At 42.9% G+C, this 19,173-nt stretch overlaps 1 protein-coding gene and 1 long non-coding RNA gene across 3 annotated transcripts in view; one reads left to right on the plus strand and one right to left on the minus strand.

Moving 5' to 3' along the window:
- Window positions 1-19,173, plus strand: part of TTN (titin) — a 285,431-nt gene that overhangs the window by 235,476 nt on the left and 30,782 nt on the right. Inside the window, exons 333-336 of the mRNA XM_082395621.1 lie at window positions 41-17,146; window positions 17,760-18,056; window positions 18,165-18,752; window positions 18,846-19,148. Coding sequence (XP_082251747.1) covers window positions 41-17,146; window positions 17,760-18,056; window positions 18,165-18,752; window positions 18,846-19,148 — 18,294 coding nt within the window. The remainder of the gene's footprint in view (window positions 1-40; window positions 17,147-17,759; window positions 18,057-18,164; window positions 18,753-18,845; window positions 19,149-19,173) is intronic.
- Window positions 1-19,173, minus strand: part of LOC309630434 — an 86,857-nt gene that overhangs the window by 31,804 nt on the left and 35,880 nt on the right. For both annotated transcript variants that reach the window (XR_014245662.1, XR_014245663.1), the window contains one exon: window positions 5,008-5,157. This is a non-coding gene — a long non-coding RNA (uncharacterized lncRNA). The remainder of the gene's footprint in view (window positions 1-5,007; window positions 5,158-19,173) is intronic.

Consider the following 19,173-nt stretch of genomic DNA (forward strand, 5'->3'; position numbering starts at 1 on the left):
CCAAACCCTTAACACTTTTGTGCCTTTGTTTCCTTTTCAGATCCCCCAGGACCACCCTCAAATGCACGTGTCACTGATACCACCAAGAAATCTGCTTCTTTGGCATGGGGCAAGCCTCATTATGACGGTGGGCTTGAAATCACTGGCTATGTCGTAGAGCATCAAAAAGTAGGAGATGATGCCTGGATAAAGGATACGACAGGAACCGCCCTCAGAATCACCGAGTTTGTCATTCCTGATCTTCAGACTAAAGAAAAATACAATTTTAGAATCAGTGCCATCAACGATGCAGGTGTTGGGGAGCCAGCAGTGATTTCAAATGTTGAAATTGTAGAACGGGAGATGGCTCCTGATTTCGAACTAGATGCTGAGCTTCGAAGAACCCTTGTTGTGAGAGCAGGACTCAGTATTAGAATATTTGTGCCCATTAAAGGTCGTCCTGCTCCTGAAGTGACATGGACCAAAGATGATATCAACCTTAAAAACCGAGCTAACATTGAAAGTACAGAGTCGTTCACGCTCCTGATCATCCCAGAATGTAACAGATATGACACCGGTAAATTTGTGATGACCATTGAAAACCCCGCTGGGAAGAAAAGTGGTTTCGTTAACGTCAGAGTTTTGGATACACCAGGACCTGTCCTTAACCTGAGGCCTACTGACATCACAAAGGAGAGTGTCACCCTGCACTGGGACCTCCCGCTGATAGATGGGGGCTCACAAATAACAAACTACATTGTGGAGAAACGAGAAGCAACACGGAAATCTTACTCCACGGTCACCACTAAGTGCCATAAATGCACATACAAAGTTACTGGCTTGTCTGAAGGATGTGAATACTTCTTCAGAGTGATGGCAGAAAATGAGTATGGAACTGGTGAGCCGACAGAAACAAAAGAGCCTGTAAAAGCCTCCGAAGCACCGTCACCACCAGACAGTCTTAACATTATGGACATAACTAAGAGTACAGTCAGCCTGGTGTGGCCTAAACCCAAGCACGATGGTGGCAGTAAGATCACTGGCTATGTGATTGAAGCCCAAAGAAAAGGCTCTGACCAGTGGACCCACATCACAACCGTGAAGGGGTTAGAATGTGTTGTGAAGAATCTAACTGAAGGGGAAGAATATACCTTCCAAGTGATGGCAGTGAACAGTGCAGGGAGAAGTGCCCCTAGAGAAAGCCGACCCGTCGTTGTCAAGGAGCAGACAATGCTTCCAGAATTGGATCTCCATGGCATTTATCAAAAATTAGTCATTGCTAAAGCTGGTGACAACATCAAAGTTGAAATTCCAGTGCTAGGTCGACCAAAGCCCACAGTTACATGGAAGAAAGGAGACCAGATTCTTAAACAGACCCAGAGAGTTAATTTTGAAAACACAGCAACTTCAACCATCTTAAATATCAACGAGTGTGTAAGAAGCGATAGTGGGCCCTACCCATTAACAGCAAGGAACATTGTGGGAGAGGTTGGTGATGTCATCACCATTCAAGTCCACGATATCCCAGGGCCACCTACTGGACCAATCAAATTTGATGAAGTTTCGTCTGATTTTGTCACCTTCTCTTGGGACCCACCTGAGAACGATGGAGGTGTACCCATAAGCAACTATGTAGTAGAAATGCGACAGACTGACAGTACCACATGGGTTGAGTTAGCAACCACTGTTATACGCACTACCTACAAAGCCACTCACCTTACTACCGGAGTGGAGTATCAATTCCGGGTAAAAGCTCAAAACAGATACGGAGTTGGACCAGGCATCACATCAGCATCCGTCGTTGCCAACTATCCATTTAAGGTTCCTGGGCCTCCTGGTACCCCTCAGGTAACTGCAGTTACCAAGGATTCAATAACAATCAGCTGGCATGAGCCTCTTACTGATGGTGGAAGCCCCATTTTAGGATACCACATTGAAAGAAAAGAACGAAGTAGTATTCTCTGGCAGACTGTGAGCAAAGCATTAGTACCAGGCAACATTTTCAAATCAAGTGGACTTACAGATGGTATTGCTTATGAATTCCGAGTGATCGCAGAAAACATGGCTGGCAAAAGCAAGCCGAGCAAGCCATCTGAACCTGTGTTAGCTTTGGATCCCATTGACCAACCTGGGAAACCGGTTCCTCTCAATATTACTAGACACACAGTGACCCTTAAATGGGCTAAGCCTGAATATACTGGAGGCTTTAAAATTACCAGTTATATAGTTGAAAAGAGAGATTTTCCTAATGGACGGTGGCTGAAAGCCAACTTCAGCAACATTTTGGAGAATGAATTTACAGTCAGCGGACTAACAGAAGATGCCGCATACGAATTCCGCGTGATTGCCAAAAATGCTGCTGGTGCTATTAGCCCACCATCTGAGCCATCAGATGCTGTCACATGCAGGGATGACATCGAAGCACCAAGGATAATGGTGGATATCAAATTTAAGGACACAATTATAATAAAAGCAGGTGAAGCATTCAAGCTGGAAGCTGATGTTTCAGGTCGCCCACCTCCAACAATGGAATGGACCAAAGATGGAAAGGAGCTTGAAAACACAGCAAAATTAGAAATTAAAATGGCAGATTTCTCTACTAATCTGGTAAACAAGGATTCACTAAGAAGGGATGGCGGTGCCTATACCCTTACAGCAACCAATCCTGGTGGTTTTGCTAAACATATTTTCAATGTCAAAGTTCTTGACAGACCAGGCCCACCTGAAGGACCTTTAGATGTATCTGAAGTGACATCAGAAAAATGTGTATTGTCATGGTTGCCTCCACTGGACGATGGAGGTGCCAAAATTGACCATTATGTAGTTCAGAAACGTGAAACCAGCAGACTGGCATGGACAAATGTAGCTTCAGAAGTCCAAGTAACAAGACTAAAGGTCACTAAACTTTTAAAAGGCAATGAATACATATTCCGTGTGATGGCTGTAAATAAATATGGAGTTGGAGAGCCACTGGAATCAGAGCCTGTGCTTGCACTGGATCCTTATGGACCTCCTGAACCACCCAAAAATCCTGAAGTTACAACTATTACTAAAGATTCCATGGTTGTCTGCTGGGGACATCCTGACTCTGATGGCGGCAGCGAAATCATCAATTATATTGTGGAACGGCGTGATAAAGCTGGCCAACGCTGGGTGAAATGCAACAAAAAGACTCTTACTGATTTAAGATATAAAGTGTCTGGACTGACAGAAGGACATGAATATGAGTTCCGGATCATGGCTGAGAACGCTGCTGGAATCAGCGCACCGAGTGCTACCAGTCCATTTTATAAAGCTTGTGATGCTGTGTTTAAACCCGGCCCGCCAGGTAACCCACGTGTTCTAGATACAAGCAGATCATCCATTTCAATTGCTTGGAACAAACCTATCTATGATGGTGGTTCCGAAATCACTGGGTATATGGTTGAGATCGCCCTGCCAGAAGAAGATGAATGGCATATTGTCACTCCACCAGCCGGGCTCAAGGCAACTTCTTACACTATCACCAACCTCACAGAGAACCAGGAATATAAAATCCGCATCTATGCCATGAATTCTGAAGGCATTGGGGAACCTGCACTTGTTCCTGGAACTCCAAAGGCTGAAGACAGGATGCTGCCTCCAGAGATTGAACTGGACGCTGAACTGCGCAAAGTTGTTACCATAAGAGCTTGTTGTACCCTGAGACTTTTTGTTCCAATCAAAGGAAGGCCAGTACCTGAGGTGAAGTGGACCCGGGAACACGGAGAATCTTTAGATAAAGCTAGCATTGAGTCCACAAGCTCTTACACCCTGCTTATCGTTGGAAACGTAAACAGATTCGACAGTGGCAAATACATACTAACTATAGAAAACAGCTCAGGCAGCAAGTCTGCATTTGTCAGTGTCAGAGTACTGGATACACCAGGCCCTCCACAGGATCTGAAGGTAAAGGAGGTCACTAAGACATCTGTCACACTGACATGGGAGCCTCCTCTTCTTGACGGAGGTTCAAAAATAAGTAACTATATTGTTGAAAAGCGGGAATCAACAAGGAAAGCATATTCAACTGTTGCAACAAATTGCCACAAGACTTCCTGGAAGGTAGACCAGCTTCAAGAAGGCTGTAATTACTACTTCAGGGTTCTCGCTGAAAATGAATATGGCATCGGGCTGCCTGCTGAAACCGCAGAATCTGTGAAAGCATCAGAACGACCTCTTCCTCCAGGAAAAATAACTTTGGTGGACGTCGCAAGAAATAGCGTGTCACTCTCTTGGGAGAAACCTGAGCATGATGGAGGCAGCCGAATTCTAGGCTACACTGTAGAGATGCAGAGCAAAGGCAGTGACAAATGGGTCACATGTGCCACAGTCAAAGTCACCGAAGCCACTATTACTGGATTAATTCAGGGTGAAGAATACTCTTTCCGTGTTTCAGCTCAGAATGAGAAGGGCATCAGCGATCCAAGACAACTGAGTGTGCCAGTAGTTGCCAAGGATCTTGTCATTCTACCAGCCTTCAAACTCCTGTTCAATACTTTCACTGTACTGGCAGGTGAAGATCTGAAAGTCGATGTTCCATTCATTGGACGCCCTACGCCAACTGCAACCTGGCATAAAGATGATGTACCACTGAAGCAGACAACCAGAGTAAATGCAGAGAGCACAGAAAATAACTCACTACTGACAATAAAGGAAGCCTGCCGAGAAGATGTGGGACATTACGTAGTTAAACTGACTAACTCAGCCGGTGAAGCTACTGAAACCCTTAATGTTATTGTTCTTGACAAACCAGGGCCTCCAACGGGACCAGTTAAAATGGATGAAGTGACAGCTGATAGTATCACTTTCTCCTGGGGCCCACCTAAGTATGATGGTGGAAGCTCTATCAATAATTACATTGTAGAAAAACGGGACACTTCCACAACCACCTGGCAAATTGTGTCGGCTACTGTTGCAAGGACAACAATAAAAGCTTGCAGGTTAAAGACTGGATGTGAATATCAGTTTAGGATTGCAGCTGAAAACAGATATGGAAAGAGTACCTACCTCAATTCAGAGCCTACTGTAGCCCAGTATCCATTCAAAGTTCCTGGTCCTCCTGGCACACCGTTCGTAACGCTCTCCTCCAAGGACAGTATGGAAGTACAATGGAACGAGCCAGTCAGTGATGGAGGTAGCAAAGTCACTGGCTATCATCTAGAACGCAAGGAGAGAAATAGCATCCTCTGGGTTAAGTTGAATAAGACACCCATTCCTCAAACCAAGTTTAAAACAACTGGCCTCGACGAAGGCATTGAATATGAATTTAGAGTCTCCGCAGAGAACATCGTGGGCATCGGCAAGCCAAGTAAAGTGTCAGAAAGCTACGTCGCCCGTGATCCATGTGATCCACCAGGAAGGCCAGAGCCAATCATTGTCACAAGGAATTCTGTGACTCTTCAGTGGAAGAAACCCACATATGATGGTGGAAGCAAGGTCACTGGTTATATTGTTGAGAAGAAAGAACTGCCCGAGGGCCGCTGGATGAAAGCCAGTTTTACAAATGTCATTGACACTCAGTTTGAAGTAACTGGCCTAGCTGAAGATCACAGATATGAGTTCCGGGTTATAGCTCGAAATGCTGCAGGAGTGTTTAGTGAGCCTTCAGAAAGCACAGGAGCAATAACAGCAAGAGATGAGGTAGAACCACCACGAATTCGTATGGATCCAAAATACAAAGACACAATTGTGGTTCACGCTGGTGAGTTATTCAACATTGACGCAGATATTTATGGCAAACCAGTACCAACCACTCAGTGGCTAAAAGGTGATCAGGAGCTTTCAAATACAGCTCGATTAGAAATAAAGAGCACTGATTTTGCCACCAGTCTCAATGTAAAGGATGCAATACGTGTTGACAGTGGAAATTACATACTGAAAGCCAAAAATGTTGCAGGAGAGATATCAGTCACTGTAAATGTCAAAGTTCTTGACAGACCAGGGCCACCTGAAGGACCTATTGTTATATCAGGAGTTACAGCAGAAAAATGCACACTCGCTTGGAAACCCCCACTACAAGATGGTGGGAGTGATATCATAAATTATATTGTGGAAAAGAGAGAAACCAGCCGCTTGGTTTGGACTGTGGTTGATGCCAACGTGCAAACTCTCAGCTGCAAGCTTACTAAGCTTCTTGAAGGCAATGAATATATCTTCCGTATAATGGCTGTCAACAGATATGGTGTTGGCGAACCTCTTGAATCTGAGCCAGTAATTGCCAAGAATCCATTTGTAGTGCCAGATGCACCAAAAGCTCCAAAAATCACAGCGGTGACCAAGGACTCAATGGTTGTTGTATGGGAAAGGCCAGCATCTGATGGTGGCAGTGAAATTCTTGGATATGTTCTTGAAAAACGGGATAAAGAGGGCATCAGATGGACAAGATGCCATAAACGTCTGATTGGCGAACTGCGCTTGAGAGTAACTGGACTCTTAGAAAATCACAATTATGAATTCAGGGTCTCAGCTGAGAATGCTGCTGGACTCAGTGAACCAAGCCCACCTTCTGCTTACCAAAAGGCTTGTGATCCTATTTATAAACCAGGACCTCCAAACAATCCCAAAGTCATTGATATTACCAGATCTTCTGTCTTCCTTTCTTGGGGCAAACCAATATATGATGGTGGCTGTGAAATCCAAGGATACATTGTTGAAAAATGTGACGTGAGTGTTGGTGAATGGACAATGTGCACTCCACCGACTGGAATCAATAAAACAAATATAGAAGTCGAGAAGCTGCTGGAAAAGCATGAGTACAACTTCCGTATCTGTGCTGTTAACAAAGCTGGAGTTGGAGAACATGCCGATGTCCCTGGACCTATTATAGTTGAAGAAAAATTGGAAGCACCAGACATTGATCTTGACCTAGAACTAAGGAAAATTATAAATATAAGGGCAGGTGGCTCCTTAAGGTTATTTGTTCCTATTAGAGGTCGTCCTACACCAGAAGTTAAATGGGGAAAGGTGGATGGTGAAATCCGAGACGCAGCTATAATTGACAGCACTAGCAGCTTCACCTCTCTTGTTCTTGACAATGTCAACCGATATGATAGTGGAAAATATACTCTCACGTTAGAAAACAGCAGTGGGACAAAGACTGCCTTTGTTACTGTGAGAGTCCTGGACACACCAAGTCCACCTGTTAATCTGAAAGTCACAGAAATCACCAAAGACTCAGTATCAATTACATGGGAACCTCCTTTGTTGGATGGGGGATCCAAAATTAAAAACTACATTGTTGAGAAACGTGAAGCCACAAGGAAATCATACGCTGCAGTTGTAACAAACTGCCATAAGAATTCTTGGAAAATCGATCAACTCCAAGAAGGCTGCAGTTACTACTTTAGAGTCACAGCTGAGAACGAATATGGTATTGGCCTTCCCGCCCACACTGATGATCCAATTAAGGTTGCAGAAGTCCCACAACCTCCAGGAAAAATAACTGTGGATGATGTCACCAGAAACAGTGTCTCTTTGAGTTGGACAAAGCCTGAACATGATGGCGGCAGTAAAATCATTCAGTATATTGTGGAAATGCAAGCTAAACACCATGAGAAATGGTCAGAGTGTGCTCGAGTCAAGTCCCTTGAAGCCGTAATTACCAACCTAACTCAGGGAGAAGAATACCTTTTTAGAGTTGTGGCTATAAATGAAAAGGGAAGAAGTGATCCTAGGTCTCTTGCAGTTCCAATAGTTGCCAAAGATCTGGTCATTGAGCCAGATGTAAGACCTGCATTTAACAATTATAGTGTACAGGTTGGCCAAGATTTGAAAATAGAAGTGCCAATTTCTGGACGTCCTAAGCCAACCATTACCTGGACTAAAGACAGTCTTCCACTGAAGCAGACTACAAGAATCAATGTTACTGATTCACTTGACCTCACCATACTCAGTATTAAAGAAACTCATAAGGATGACAGTGGACACTATGGAATCACAGTTGCTAATGTTGTTGGTCAGAAGACAGCATCCATCGAAATTATAACCCTAGATAAGCCTGATCCTCCAAAAGGACCTGTTAAATTTGATGAAGTCAGTGCTGAAAGTATTACCTTATCTTGGGAACCTCCATTATATACAGGGGGCTGCCAGATCACTAACTACATAGTTCAGAAAAGAGATACAACCACCACAGTATGGGATGTTGTTTCTGCTACTGTTGCCAGAACTACACTCAAAGTGACCAAACTGAAGACTGGTACAGAATACCAATTCAGAATATTCGCTGAAAACAGATATGGACAAAGCTTTGCCTTGGAATCTGAGCCAATTGTAGCTCAATATCCCTACAAAGTACCAGGTCCTCCAGGCACACCATTTGTCACAGCCATTTCCAAAGACTCCATGCTTATAGAGTGGCATGAACCAATCAATAATGGTGGAAGTCCAATCATAGGTTACCACCTTGAGAGAAAGGAAAGAAATAGTATTTTGTGGACAAAGGTCAACAAAACTATTATTCATGACACCCAGTTTAAAGCACTCAATCTTGAAGAAGGCATTGGATATGAATTCAGAGTTTATGCTGAAAATATTGTTGGTATAGGCAAAGCAAGCAAGAATTCTGAATGCTATGTAGCCAGAGATCCCTGTGACCCACCAGGAACCCCAGAAGCAATAATAGTTAAAAGACATGAAATCACTTTACAATGGACCAAACCAGCATATGATGGTGGAAGTATGATTACGGGTTACATTGTAGAGAAACGTGATTTGCCTGAGGGTCGTTGGATGAAAGCCAGCTTCACAAACGTCATTGAAACTCAATTTACTGTGTCAGGTCTTACTGAAGATCAAAGATATGAATTCAGAGTCATTGCAAAGAATGCAGCTGGTACAATAAGCAAACCCTCCGACAGTACTGGACCGATAACTGCCAAGGATGAGGTCGAACTCCCAAGAATTTCAATGGATCCAAAATTCAGAGACACAATTGTGGTAAATGCTGGAGAAACATTCAGGCTTGAAGCTGATGTCCACGGAAAGCCGCTACCTACCATTGAGTGGTTAAGAGGAGATAAGGAAATTGAAGAATCTGCTAGATGTGAAATAAAGAACACAGATTTCAAGGCTTTACTTATTGTAAAGGATGCCATTAGAATTGATGGTGGACAGTATATTTTAAGAGCTTCCAATGTTGCAGGTTCTAAGTCATTCCCAGTGAATGTAAAAGTGTTAGACAGACCAGGACCTCCAGAAGGGCCAGTCCAGGTTACTGGAGTCACCGCTGAAAAATGCACAATAACATGGTTTCCACCACTTCAAGATGGTGGCAGCAACATTTCTCACTATGTTGTTGAAAAGAGAGAAACAAGTCGGCTTGCCTGGACTGTTGTTGCTTCAGAGGTTGTAACCGATTCTCTGAAAGTTACCAAACTCTTAGAAGGGAATGAATACATTTTCCGTATAATGGCTGTCAACAAATACGGTGTTGGAGAGCCTTTGGAATCTGCACCAGTACTCATGAAAAATCCATTTGTGCTTCCTGGACCACCAAAAAGCCTGGAAGTCACAAACGTTGCCAAGGACTCCATGACCATCTGTTGGAACCGTCCAGATAGTGATGGTGGAAGTGAGATTATTGGCTACATTGTAGAAAAAAGAGACAAAAGTGGCATTAGGTGGATAAAATGTAATAAACGCCGCATTACAGATTTGCGTCTAAGAGTAACAGGATTAACAGAAGATCATGAGTATGAATTCAGAGTCTCTGCAGAAAACGCTGCTGGAGTTGGAGAACCAAGTCTAGCTACAGTTTATTATAAGGCTTGCGATCCGGTGTTCAAACCTGGCCCCCCCATCAATGCACACATTGTAGACACCACTAAAAATTCAATTACACTTGCCTGGGGTAAACCCATCTATGATGGTGGCAGTGAGATCCTGGGATACGTAGTAGAAATCTGTAAAGCAGATGAAGAAGAATGGCAAATAGTTACTCCACAGACTGGCCTGAGGGCCACTCGATTTGAAATTTCAAGACTCACTGAACACCAGGAGTATAAAATACGAGTCTGTGCCCTCAATAAAGTTGGTTTAGGTGAGGCTACATCAGTTCCTGGTACTGTGAAACCAGAAGATAAACTCGAAGCACCTGAACTTGACCTTGACTCTGAATTAAGGAAAGGAATTGTTGTAAGAGCTGGTGGATCTGTCAGAATTCACATTCCATTCAAAGGTCGCCCAACACCTGAGATCACTTGGTCTCGAGAGGAAGGTGAATTCACAGATAAGGTCCAAACTGAAAAAGCAGCAAACTATACCCAACTATCAATAGATAACTGTGATAGAAATGATGCTGGAAAATATACTCTCAAGCTGGAAAACAGCAGTGGATCTAAATCTGCCTTTGTAACTGTGAAAGTTCTTGACACCCCAGGACCACCACAGAATTTGGCAGTCAAAGAAGTGAGAAAAGATTTTGTCCTTCTGATATGGGAACCACCCATCATCGATGGGGGTGCAAAGGTCAAGAACTATATTATTGACAAACGTGAGTCAACCAGAAAAGCATATGCTAACGTGAGTAATAAATGCAGCAAAACAAGCTTTAAAGTTGAGAATCTTACAGAAGGAGCCATGTACTACTTTAGAGTAATGGCTGAAAATGAATTTGGAGTTGGTGTTCCAGTGGAAACCACTGATGCTGTGAAAGCAGCTGAGCCTCCTTCCCCACCAGGAAAGGTCACACTCATTGACGTGTCCCAGACTAGTGCATCGCTGATGTGGGAGAAACCTGAACATGATGGTGGTAGCAGAATCCTGGGGTATGTTGTTGAAATGCAGCCCAAAGGAACAGAAAAATGGAGTGTTGTGGCTGAATCCAAAGTCTGCAATGCAGTTGTTACTGGTTTGAGTTCTGGACAAGAATATCAGTTCCGTATCAAGGCTTACAACGAGAAAGGAAAAAGCGATCCAAGAGTGCTTGGTGTTCCTGTCATAGCCAAGGACTTGACTATACAGCCTAGTTTTAAGTTACCATTTAACACATATAGTGTCCAAGCTGGAGAAGCTCTTAAAATCGAAATTCCTGTTATTGGCCGACCGAGACCTGAAATTTCATGGGTCAAAGATGGCGAGCCTCTTAAACAGACAACAAGAGTAAATGTTGAGGAAACAGCTACATCAACTGTTTTGCACATTATAGAAAGTAACAAAGATGACTTTGGAAAATACATCATAACAGCAACAAATAGTGCAGGTACGGCAACTGAAAATCTCAGCATTATCGTTTTGGAAAAGCCTGGACCTCCAGTTGGACCAGTTCGGTTTGATGAAGTTAGTGCAGACTTTGTGGTCATATCTTGGGAACCTCCAGCCTATACTGGTGGCTGCCAAATAAGCAACTACATTGTAGAGAAGCGAGATACAACTACCACCAGTTGGCACATGGTATCAGCAACAGTTGCAAGAACAACAATTAAAATAACCAAACTGAAAACAGGCACCGAGTACCAGTTTAGAATTTTTGCAGAAAACAGGTATGGAAAAAGTGCCCCCTTGGATTCTAAACCAATTATTGTACAATATCCATTTAAAGAACCCGGGCCACCTGGCACTCCTTTTGTGACATCAGTCTCGAAAGATCAAATGCTTGTGCAGTGGCACGAGCCAGTTAATGATGGAGGCAGCAAAGTTACTGGCTACCATCTTGAACAGAAAGAAAAGAACAGCATTTTATGGGTCAAATTAAATAAGACTCCCATTCAAGACACCAAATTCAAAACAACTGGGCTTGATGAAGGCCTTGAGTATGAGTTCAAAGTTTCTGCTGAAAATATTGTTGGCATCGGCAAGCCGAGCAAAGTGTCGGAATGCTTTGTTGCTCGTGATCCATGTGACCCACCAGGTCGCCCTGAAGCCATTGTTATTACAAGAAACAATGTCACGCTGAAATGGAAGAAACCTGCCTATGACGGTGGCAGCAGAATAACAGGTTATATTGTAGAAAAGAAAGATCTACCTGACGGCCGTTGGATGAAAGCCAGCTTTACTAATGTATTAGAAACTGAATATACAGTGAGTGGACTTGTAGAAGACCAAAGATATGAATTCAGAGTAATTGCAAGAAATGCAGCTGGCAACTTTAGTGAACCATCTGAAAGCACTGGCGCCATTACTGCAAGAGATGAAATTGATGCACCAAATGCCTCACTGGATCCCAGATATAAAGATGTCATCGTTGTTCATGCAGGAGAGACTTTTGCCCTTGAAGCTGATATCCGTGGCAAACCTATACCTGATATTGTTTGGTCAAAAGATGGAAAAGAGCTTGAAGAAACGGCTGCCAGAATGGAAATTAAGTCTACTATTCAGAAAACAACTCTTCTTGTCAGAGACTGTATACGTAGTGACGGAGGACAATATATCCTGAAACTCAGCAACGTGGGTGGTACAAAGTCTATACCAATCACTGTAAAGGTACTTGACAGGCCAGGGCCTCCTGAAGGGCCTCTGAAAGTTTCTGGAGTTACTGCTGAAAAATGTTACCTGGCATGGAACCCACCTTTACAAGATGGTGGTGCTAATATCTCACATTACATCATTGAAAAGAGAGAGACAAGCAGACTCTCCTGGACCCAGGTTTCAACTGAGGTACAGGCCCTTAACTACAAAGTCACTAAACTTCTTCCTGGTAATGAGTACATTTTCCGTGTCATGGCTGTGAATAAATATGGAATTGGAGAGCCTCTGGAATCTGAGCCTGTTGTAGCCTGTAATCCTTATAAACCACCAGGTCCTCCTTCGCCACCTGAAGCCTCAGCAATCACCAAAGAGTCTATGGTCGTAACATGGGCACGCCCAGTGGATGATGGAGGTGCTGAAATCGAGGGCTACATTCTTGAAAAACGAGATAAGGAAGGCATTAGATGGACCAAGTGCAACAAGAAAACACTAACAGATCTTCGATTCAGGGTAACTGGCCTTACTGAAGGGCATTCCTATGAATTCCGAGTTGCTGCTGAAAATGCAGCTGGTGTGGGTGAACCTAGTGAGCCATCTGTTTTCTATCGTGCATGTGATGTTCTGTATCCACCAGGACCACCAAGTAATCTAAAAGTGACAGACACTTCCAGATCTTCTGTCTCCCTGGTGTGGAATAAGCCAATTTATGATGGCGGTGCTCCTGTTAAGGGCTATGTTGTTGAGGTCAAAGAAGCCACTGCTGACGAATGGACAACGTGCACTCCACCAACAGGATTACAAGGAAAGCAGTTCACCGTGACCAAGCTTAAAGAAAATACTGAATATAACTTCCGTATTTGTGCCATCAATTCTGAAGGCATAGGTGAACCTGCAACTATACCTGGTTCAGTTGTTGCTAAAGAGAGGCAAGAGCCACCAGAAATAGAACTGGATGCTGATCTCCGAAAAGTGGTCATTCTGCGTGCGAGTGCTACTTTACGCTTATTTGTCACTATCAAAGGTCGACCAGAACCTGAAGTTAAATGGGAAAAGGCAGAAGGCGTTCTCACTGACCGGGCCCAGATTGAGGTGACCAGCTCATATACAATGCTGGTAATTGACAACGTTACCAGATTTGACAGTGGTCGGTATAATCTGACACTAGAAAATAACAGTGGCTCTAAAACTGCTTTTGTTAACGTCAGAGTTCTCGACTCACCAAGCGCCCCTGTGAATTTGACCGTAGGAGAAGTGAAGAAAGATTCAGTGACACTGGCTTGGGAACCACCGCTTATTGATGGTGGAGCTAAGATTACGAACTACATCGTCGAAAAACGAGAAACTACAAGAAAAGTGTATGCTACTGTTACAAACAATTGCACGAAGAACACTTTTAAAATTGAAAACCTGCAAGAAGGATGTTCTTACTACTTCCGAGTCTTGGCTTCCAATGAATATGGGATTGGTTTGCCAGCTGAAACAACTGAACCTGTTAAAGTTTCTGAAACACCTCTCCCACCTGGAAGAGTAACTCTTGTTGATGTGACCCGTAACACAGCTACAATTAAGTGGGAGAGACCAGAAAGTGACGGTGGCAGCAAAATTACCGGTTATGTAGTTGAAATGCAGACCAAAGGGAGTGAAAAATGGAGCATCTGCACACAAGTTAAGACTCTAGAAGCAACTATATCTGGCCTAACTGCTGGAGAGGAGTATATCTTCAGGGTAGCTGCACTTAATGAAAAAGGAAAAAGTGATCCAAGACAACTTGGAGTGCCAGTAATTGCAAGAGATATTGAAATAAAGCCTTCAATTGAGCTTCCTTTCAATACTTTCAATGTAAAGGCTAGAGACCAACTGAAGATTGATGTTCCATTTAAAGGAAGACCTCAACCTACTGTAAGCTGGAAAAAAGATGGTCAGACTCTTAAAGAGACAACTAGAGTAAATGTTTCTTCTTCAAAGACTGTAACATCACTAACAATTAAGGAAGCTTCAAAGGAAGATGTTGGAACTTATGAATTATGTGTTGCAAACAGTGCTGGATCCATAACAGTTCCTATTACTATAATTGTGCTTGACAAACCAGGACCTCCCGGACCTATACATATTGATGAGGTTAGTTGTGACAATATAACCATTTCCTGGAATCCTCCAGAATATGATGGTGGCTGCCAGGTTAGCAATTACATCGTTGAAAAGAGAGAAACCTCTTCTACAACATGGCACATAGTTTCACAGGCAGTTGCAAGAACATCCATTAAAATAGTTCGTCTAGTAACAGGAAGTGAGTATCAGTTCCGCGTTTGTGCAGAAAACCGCTACGGAAAGAGCTCCTACAGTGCATCTTCAGCTGTAGTTGCAGAGTATCCATTCAGCCCCCCAGGTCCTCCTGGTACTCCTAAAGTTGTGCATGCCACAAAATCCACAATGTTGGTAACCTGGCAAGTGCCAGTTAATGATGGAGGAAGTCAAGTACTTGGCTATCACCTTGAGTATAAAGAAAGAAGCAGCATTCTTTGGTCAAAAGCAAATAAGAGCCTCATCACTGATACTCAAAGGAAAGTCTCCGGCCTTGAAGAAGGACTGATGTATGAGTATCGTGTATATGCTGAGACTATTGCTGGAATTGGTAAATGCAGTAAGTCTTGTGAACCAGTCCCTGCAAGAGACCCTTGTGACCCTCCTGGACAACCTGAAGTCACAAATATCACAAGGAAATCAGTGTCACTTAAATGGTCTAAACCACATTATGATGGTGGAGCTAAGATCACCGGATACATTGTTGAACGTAGAGAACTACCAGATGGCCGGTGGCTGAAGTGCAACTTTACTAGTGTACAAGAAACATACTTTGAAGTAACTGAACTTACTGAAGATCAGCGTTATGAATTCCGGGTTTTCGCAAGGAATGCTGCTGACTCAACTAGTGAGCCATCTGAATCCACTGGACCTATCACAGTTAAAGACGATGTTGAGGCTCCAAGAATTATGATGGATGTCAAGTTCCGAGATGTTATTGTTGTCAAAGCTGGAGAGGTCCTTAAGATAAATGCAGACATTGCAGGGCGACCTCTGCCAGTAATTTCCTGGGCCAAGGATGGTGTAGAAATTGAAGAGAGAGCAAGAACAGAAATTGTCTCAACGGACTACAATACTTTGCTAACAGTGAAAGACTGTGTCCGACGAGACTCTGGGCAGTATGTGCTAACACTGAAGAATGTTGCTGGAACTCGGTCTTTGGCAGTTAATTGCAAGGTACTTGATAAGCCTGGCCCACCAGCAGGACCACTTGAAATAACTGGCCTCACTGCTGAGAAATGCTCTGTTTCTTGGGGACCGCCCCAAGAAGATGGTGGCGCAGCTATCGACTATTACATTGTAGAAAAACGCGAGACAAGTCGCCTTGCTTGGACAATATGTGAAGGAGAGTTAAGGACAACATCCTGTAAAGTGACCAAGTTGCTCAAAGGCAATGAATACATCTTTAGAGTAACTGGTGTTAATAAATATGGTGTTGGTGAGCCCCTGGAGAGTGTGGCTGTAAAGGCACTAGATCCATTTACGGTTCCAAGTCCACCCACATCTTTGGAAATTACATCTGTGACCAAAGAGTTCATGACACTTTGCTGGGCAAGACCAGAGAGTGATGGAGGCAGTGAAATCTCTGGATACATAATTGAAAGGCGAGAGAAAAACAGCCTACGATGGTTGCGTGTAAACAAAAAACCAGTTTATGATCTGAGAGTGAAATCAACAGGACTTCGGGCAGGATGTGAATATGAGTATCGGGTATATGCAGAAAATGCTGCAGGCCTGAGCCTTCCAAGTGAAACCTCTCCCTTAATTCAGGCAGAAGATCCCGTGTTCTTACCATCTCCTCCATCCAAACCCAATATCATGGACTCAGGCAAGACCAATATAACTATTGGCTGGGTTAAGCCCTTATTTGATGGTGGGTCCCCAGTAACTGGATACACTGTAGAATTTAAAAAATCTGATGAAATTGACTGGAAAACTGCCATTCAGAACTTAAGGGGCACAGAATACACAATAAGTGGACTAACCACAGGAGCCGAATACATTTTCAGAATAAGATCTATCAATAAGGTCGGTGCTAGTGATCCCAGTGATAGCTCCGATCCCCAGATAGCAAAAGAAAGAGAAGAAGAACCTGTATTTGATCTTGACAGTGAAATGAAGAAGACCTTGATTGTCAAGGCCGGTGCCTCCTTTACCATGACTGTGCCTTTCCGAGGAAGACCAGTACCCAGTGTCTCCTGGAGCAAACCAGACACTGACCTCCGCACTAGAGCTTATATTGATTCCACAGACTCTCGTACATCACTGACTATTGAAAATGCCAATAGAAATGATTCTGGAAAATACACATTAACAATTCAGAATATTTTGAATGCTGCTTCACTGACCTTAGTTGTCAAAGTTTTAGATTCTCCTGGTCCTCCAGCCAATATTACTGTACATGATGTCACCAGAGAGTCTGCAGTGTTATCCTGGGATGTTCCTGAAAATGATGGTGGAGCACCAGTGAAGAATTACTACATAGAAAAACGGGAGGCCAGTAAGAAAGCATGGGTCTCAGTGACCAGCAACTGTAACCGCCTCTCCTACAAAATTACCAACTTACAAGAAGGGGCGATTTACTACTTCAGAGTCTCTGGAGAAAATGAGTTTGGTGTTGGTGTACCAGCTGAAACGAAGGAAGGAGTGAAAATAACAGGTATGTTTTAAGAACAAAGAAAAAACCTACATATCCATATTCATTTTCCTAGACTAGTGTGAATCATTTTAATTATTGTTTAATCTTAAATGCTTTTGGTTCACACCTCGAACAATTCATACTATAGCACAAAATGAAATCTTACTACTAGAGAAAGTTTTTCATTGATTAAAAAAAAGTAGAAATTTACATAGCTGGAGTTGGATAATGTATTCTGAATTCAAGTATAATTGAATTTGACTGCACATATATATATAAACATATATAGTGTGTGTGCAGAAATTGTATGATAGTGTTTCTTACAAGATTGTTCATCTCATTCCTCATTTTTACACCCATGATAAGTTTGGGATAAATTTAATCATTTTATTTGGTCATTTGACACTTACTTGATTTGAATGCTATGACATGCTATAACATAAGATGACAAAGCCTGGGAAAGTTTTGCTTGGCTCGGACGCCAAACTGATCATATAAAAAGTAAGAAAGCCTCAAATAAAAGTAACTCTGTGGCCTTCATTTAAAAATTTTTCTTCTCACAATGCAGGAAGAACACATGTGGGGAAAAAATGTTGTAATAACTTCTCTTTCTTCTGATGTTTTACTTTCTTAGAAAAACCAAGCCCACCTGAAAAACTTGGAGTAACACGTGTATCCAAAGATAGTGTTTCCCTGGCCTGGTTGAAGCCAGAACATGATGGTGGAAGCAGAATTGTACATTATGTCATTGAAGCACTAGAAAAAGGACAGAAAAATTGGGTGAGATGTGCAGTGGTAAAGTCAACCCATCATGTCATTTCTGGTCTGAGGGAGAATTCTGAATACTCTTTCCGGGTGTTTGCTGAAAATCAAGCTGGTCTGAGTGACCCAAGAGAGCTTCTGCTTCCTGTCCTTGTAAAGGAGCAGCTAGGTATGTCTAACTTTATGCAGAAGCAAAATTTGAAATTATTTGCATTGACTTAAGTTAATTTGCAATAAAACGTTTTTCACCTTCACCTTCCATATTCTTATTTTTCAGAACCACCTGAAATTGACATGAAGAACTTCCCAAGTCATACCGTCTATGTTAGAGCTGGTTCAAACCTTAAAGTGGATATTCCAATTTCTGGAAAACCACTGCCCAAAGTGACCTTATCAAGAGATGGTGTCCCGCTGAAAGCAACCATGAGATTTAACACTGAAATTACTGCTGAGAACCTGACCATCAATCTCAAAGAAAGCATTGCTGCTGATGCTGGAAGATATGAGATCACTGCTGCCAACTCCAGTGGAACAACCAAAGCTTTCATTAACATCATCATACTGGACAGGCCTGGTCCCGCAACTGGCCCTGTTGTGATTAGTGATGTAACTGAAGAGAGCGTGACTCTCAAATGGGAGCCACCTAAGTATGATGGTGGAAGTCAGGTTACCAATTACATTGTACTCAAGAGAGAGACAAGTACTGCAGTATGGACTGAAGTGTCTGCAACAGTTGCAAGAACCATCATTAAAGTCATGAAACTGACCACAGGAGAAGAATACCAATTCCGCATCAAGGCAGAAAACCGCTTTGGCATCAGTGATCACATAGATTCGGCTTGTGTGGTTGTCAAACTACCATACAGTAAGTTGTCAAACTTTTCAAAGATCCCAGGTTTCCATATACATAAATGTTTTAAGTGTCTGTATTAACCTGTGGGATTTCTCTCTTTTGTAGCAACACCTGGACCGCCATCTACACCATGGGTCACTAATGTCACTCGAGAAAGTATCACCGTGGGCTGGCATGAACCAGTGTCCAGTGGAGGCAGTGCAGTTATAGGCTATCACCTGGAAATGAAAGACAGAAACACTATCTTATGGCAGAAAGCCAACAAAATGGTCATCCGCACCACTCACTTCACAGTCACAACCATCAATGCTGGACTTGTCTATGAATTCAGGGTGTATGCAGAAAATGCTGCTGGTATTGGAAAACCCAGCCATCCTTCAGAACCAGTCCTAGCCATTGATGCCTGCGGTATGTATTTGTCATAAGAAGGACA

The sequence above is a fragment of the Balaenoptera borealis genome (assembly GCF_965194805.1).
Source record: "Balaenoptera borealis genome assembly, chromosome: 6".
Lineage (NCBI taxonomy): Eukaryota > Metazoa > Chordata > Mammalia > Artiodactyla > Balaenopteridae > Balaenoptera > Balaenoptera borealis.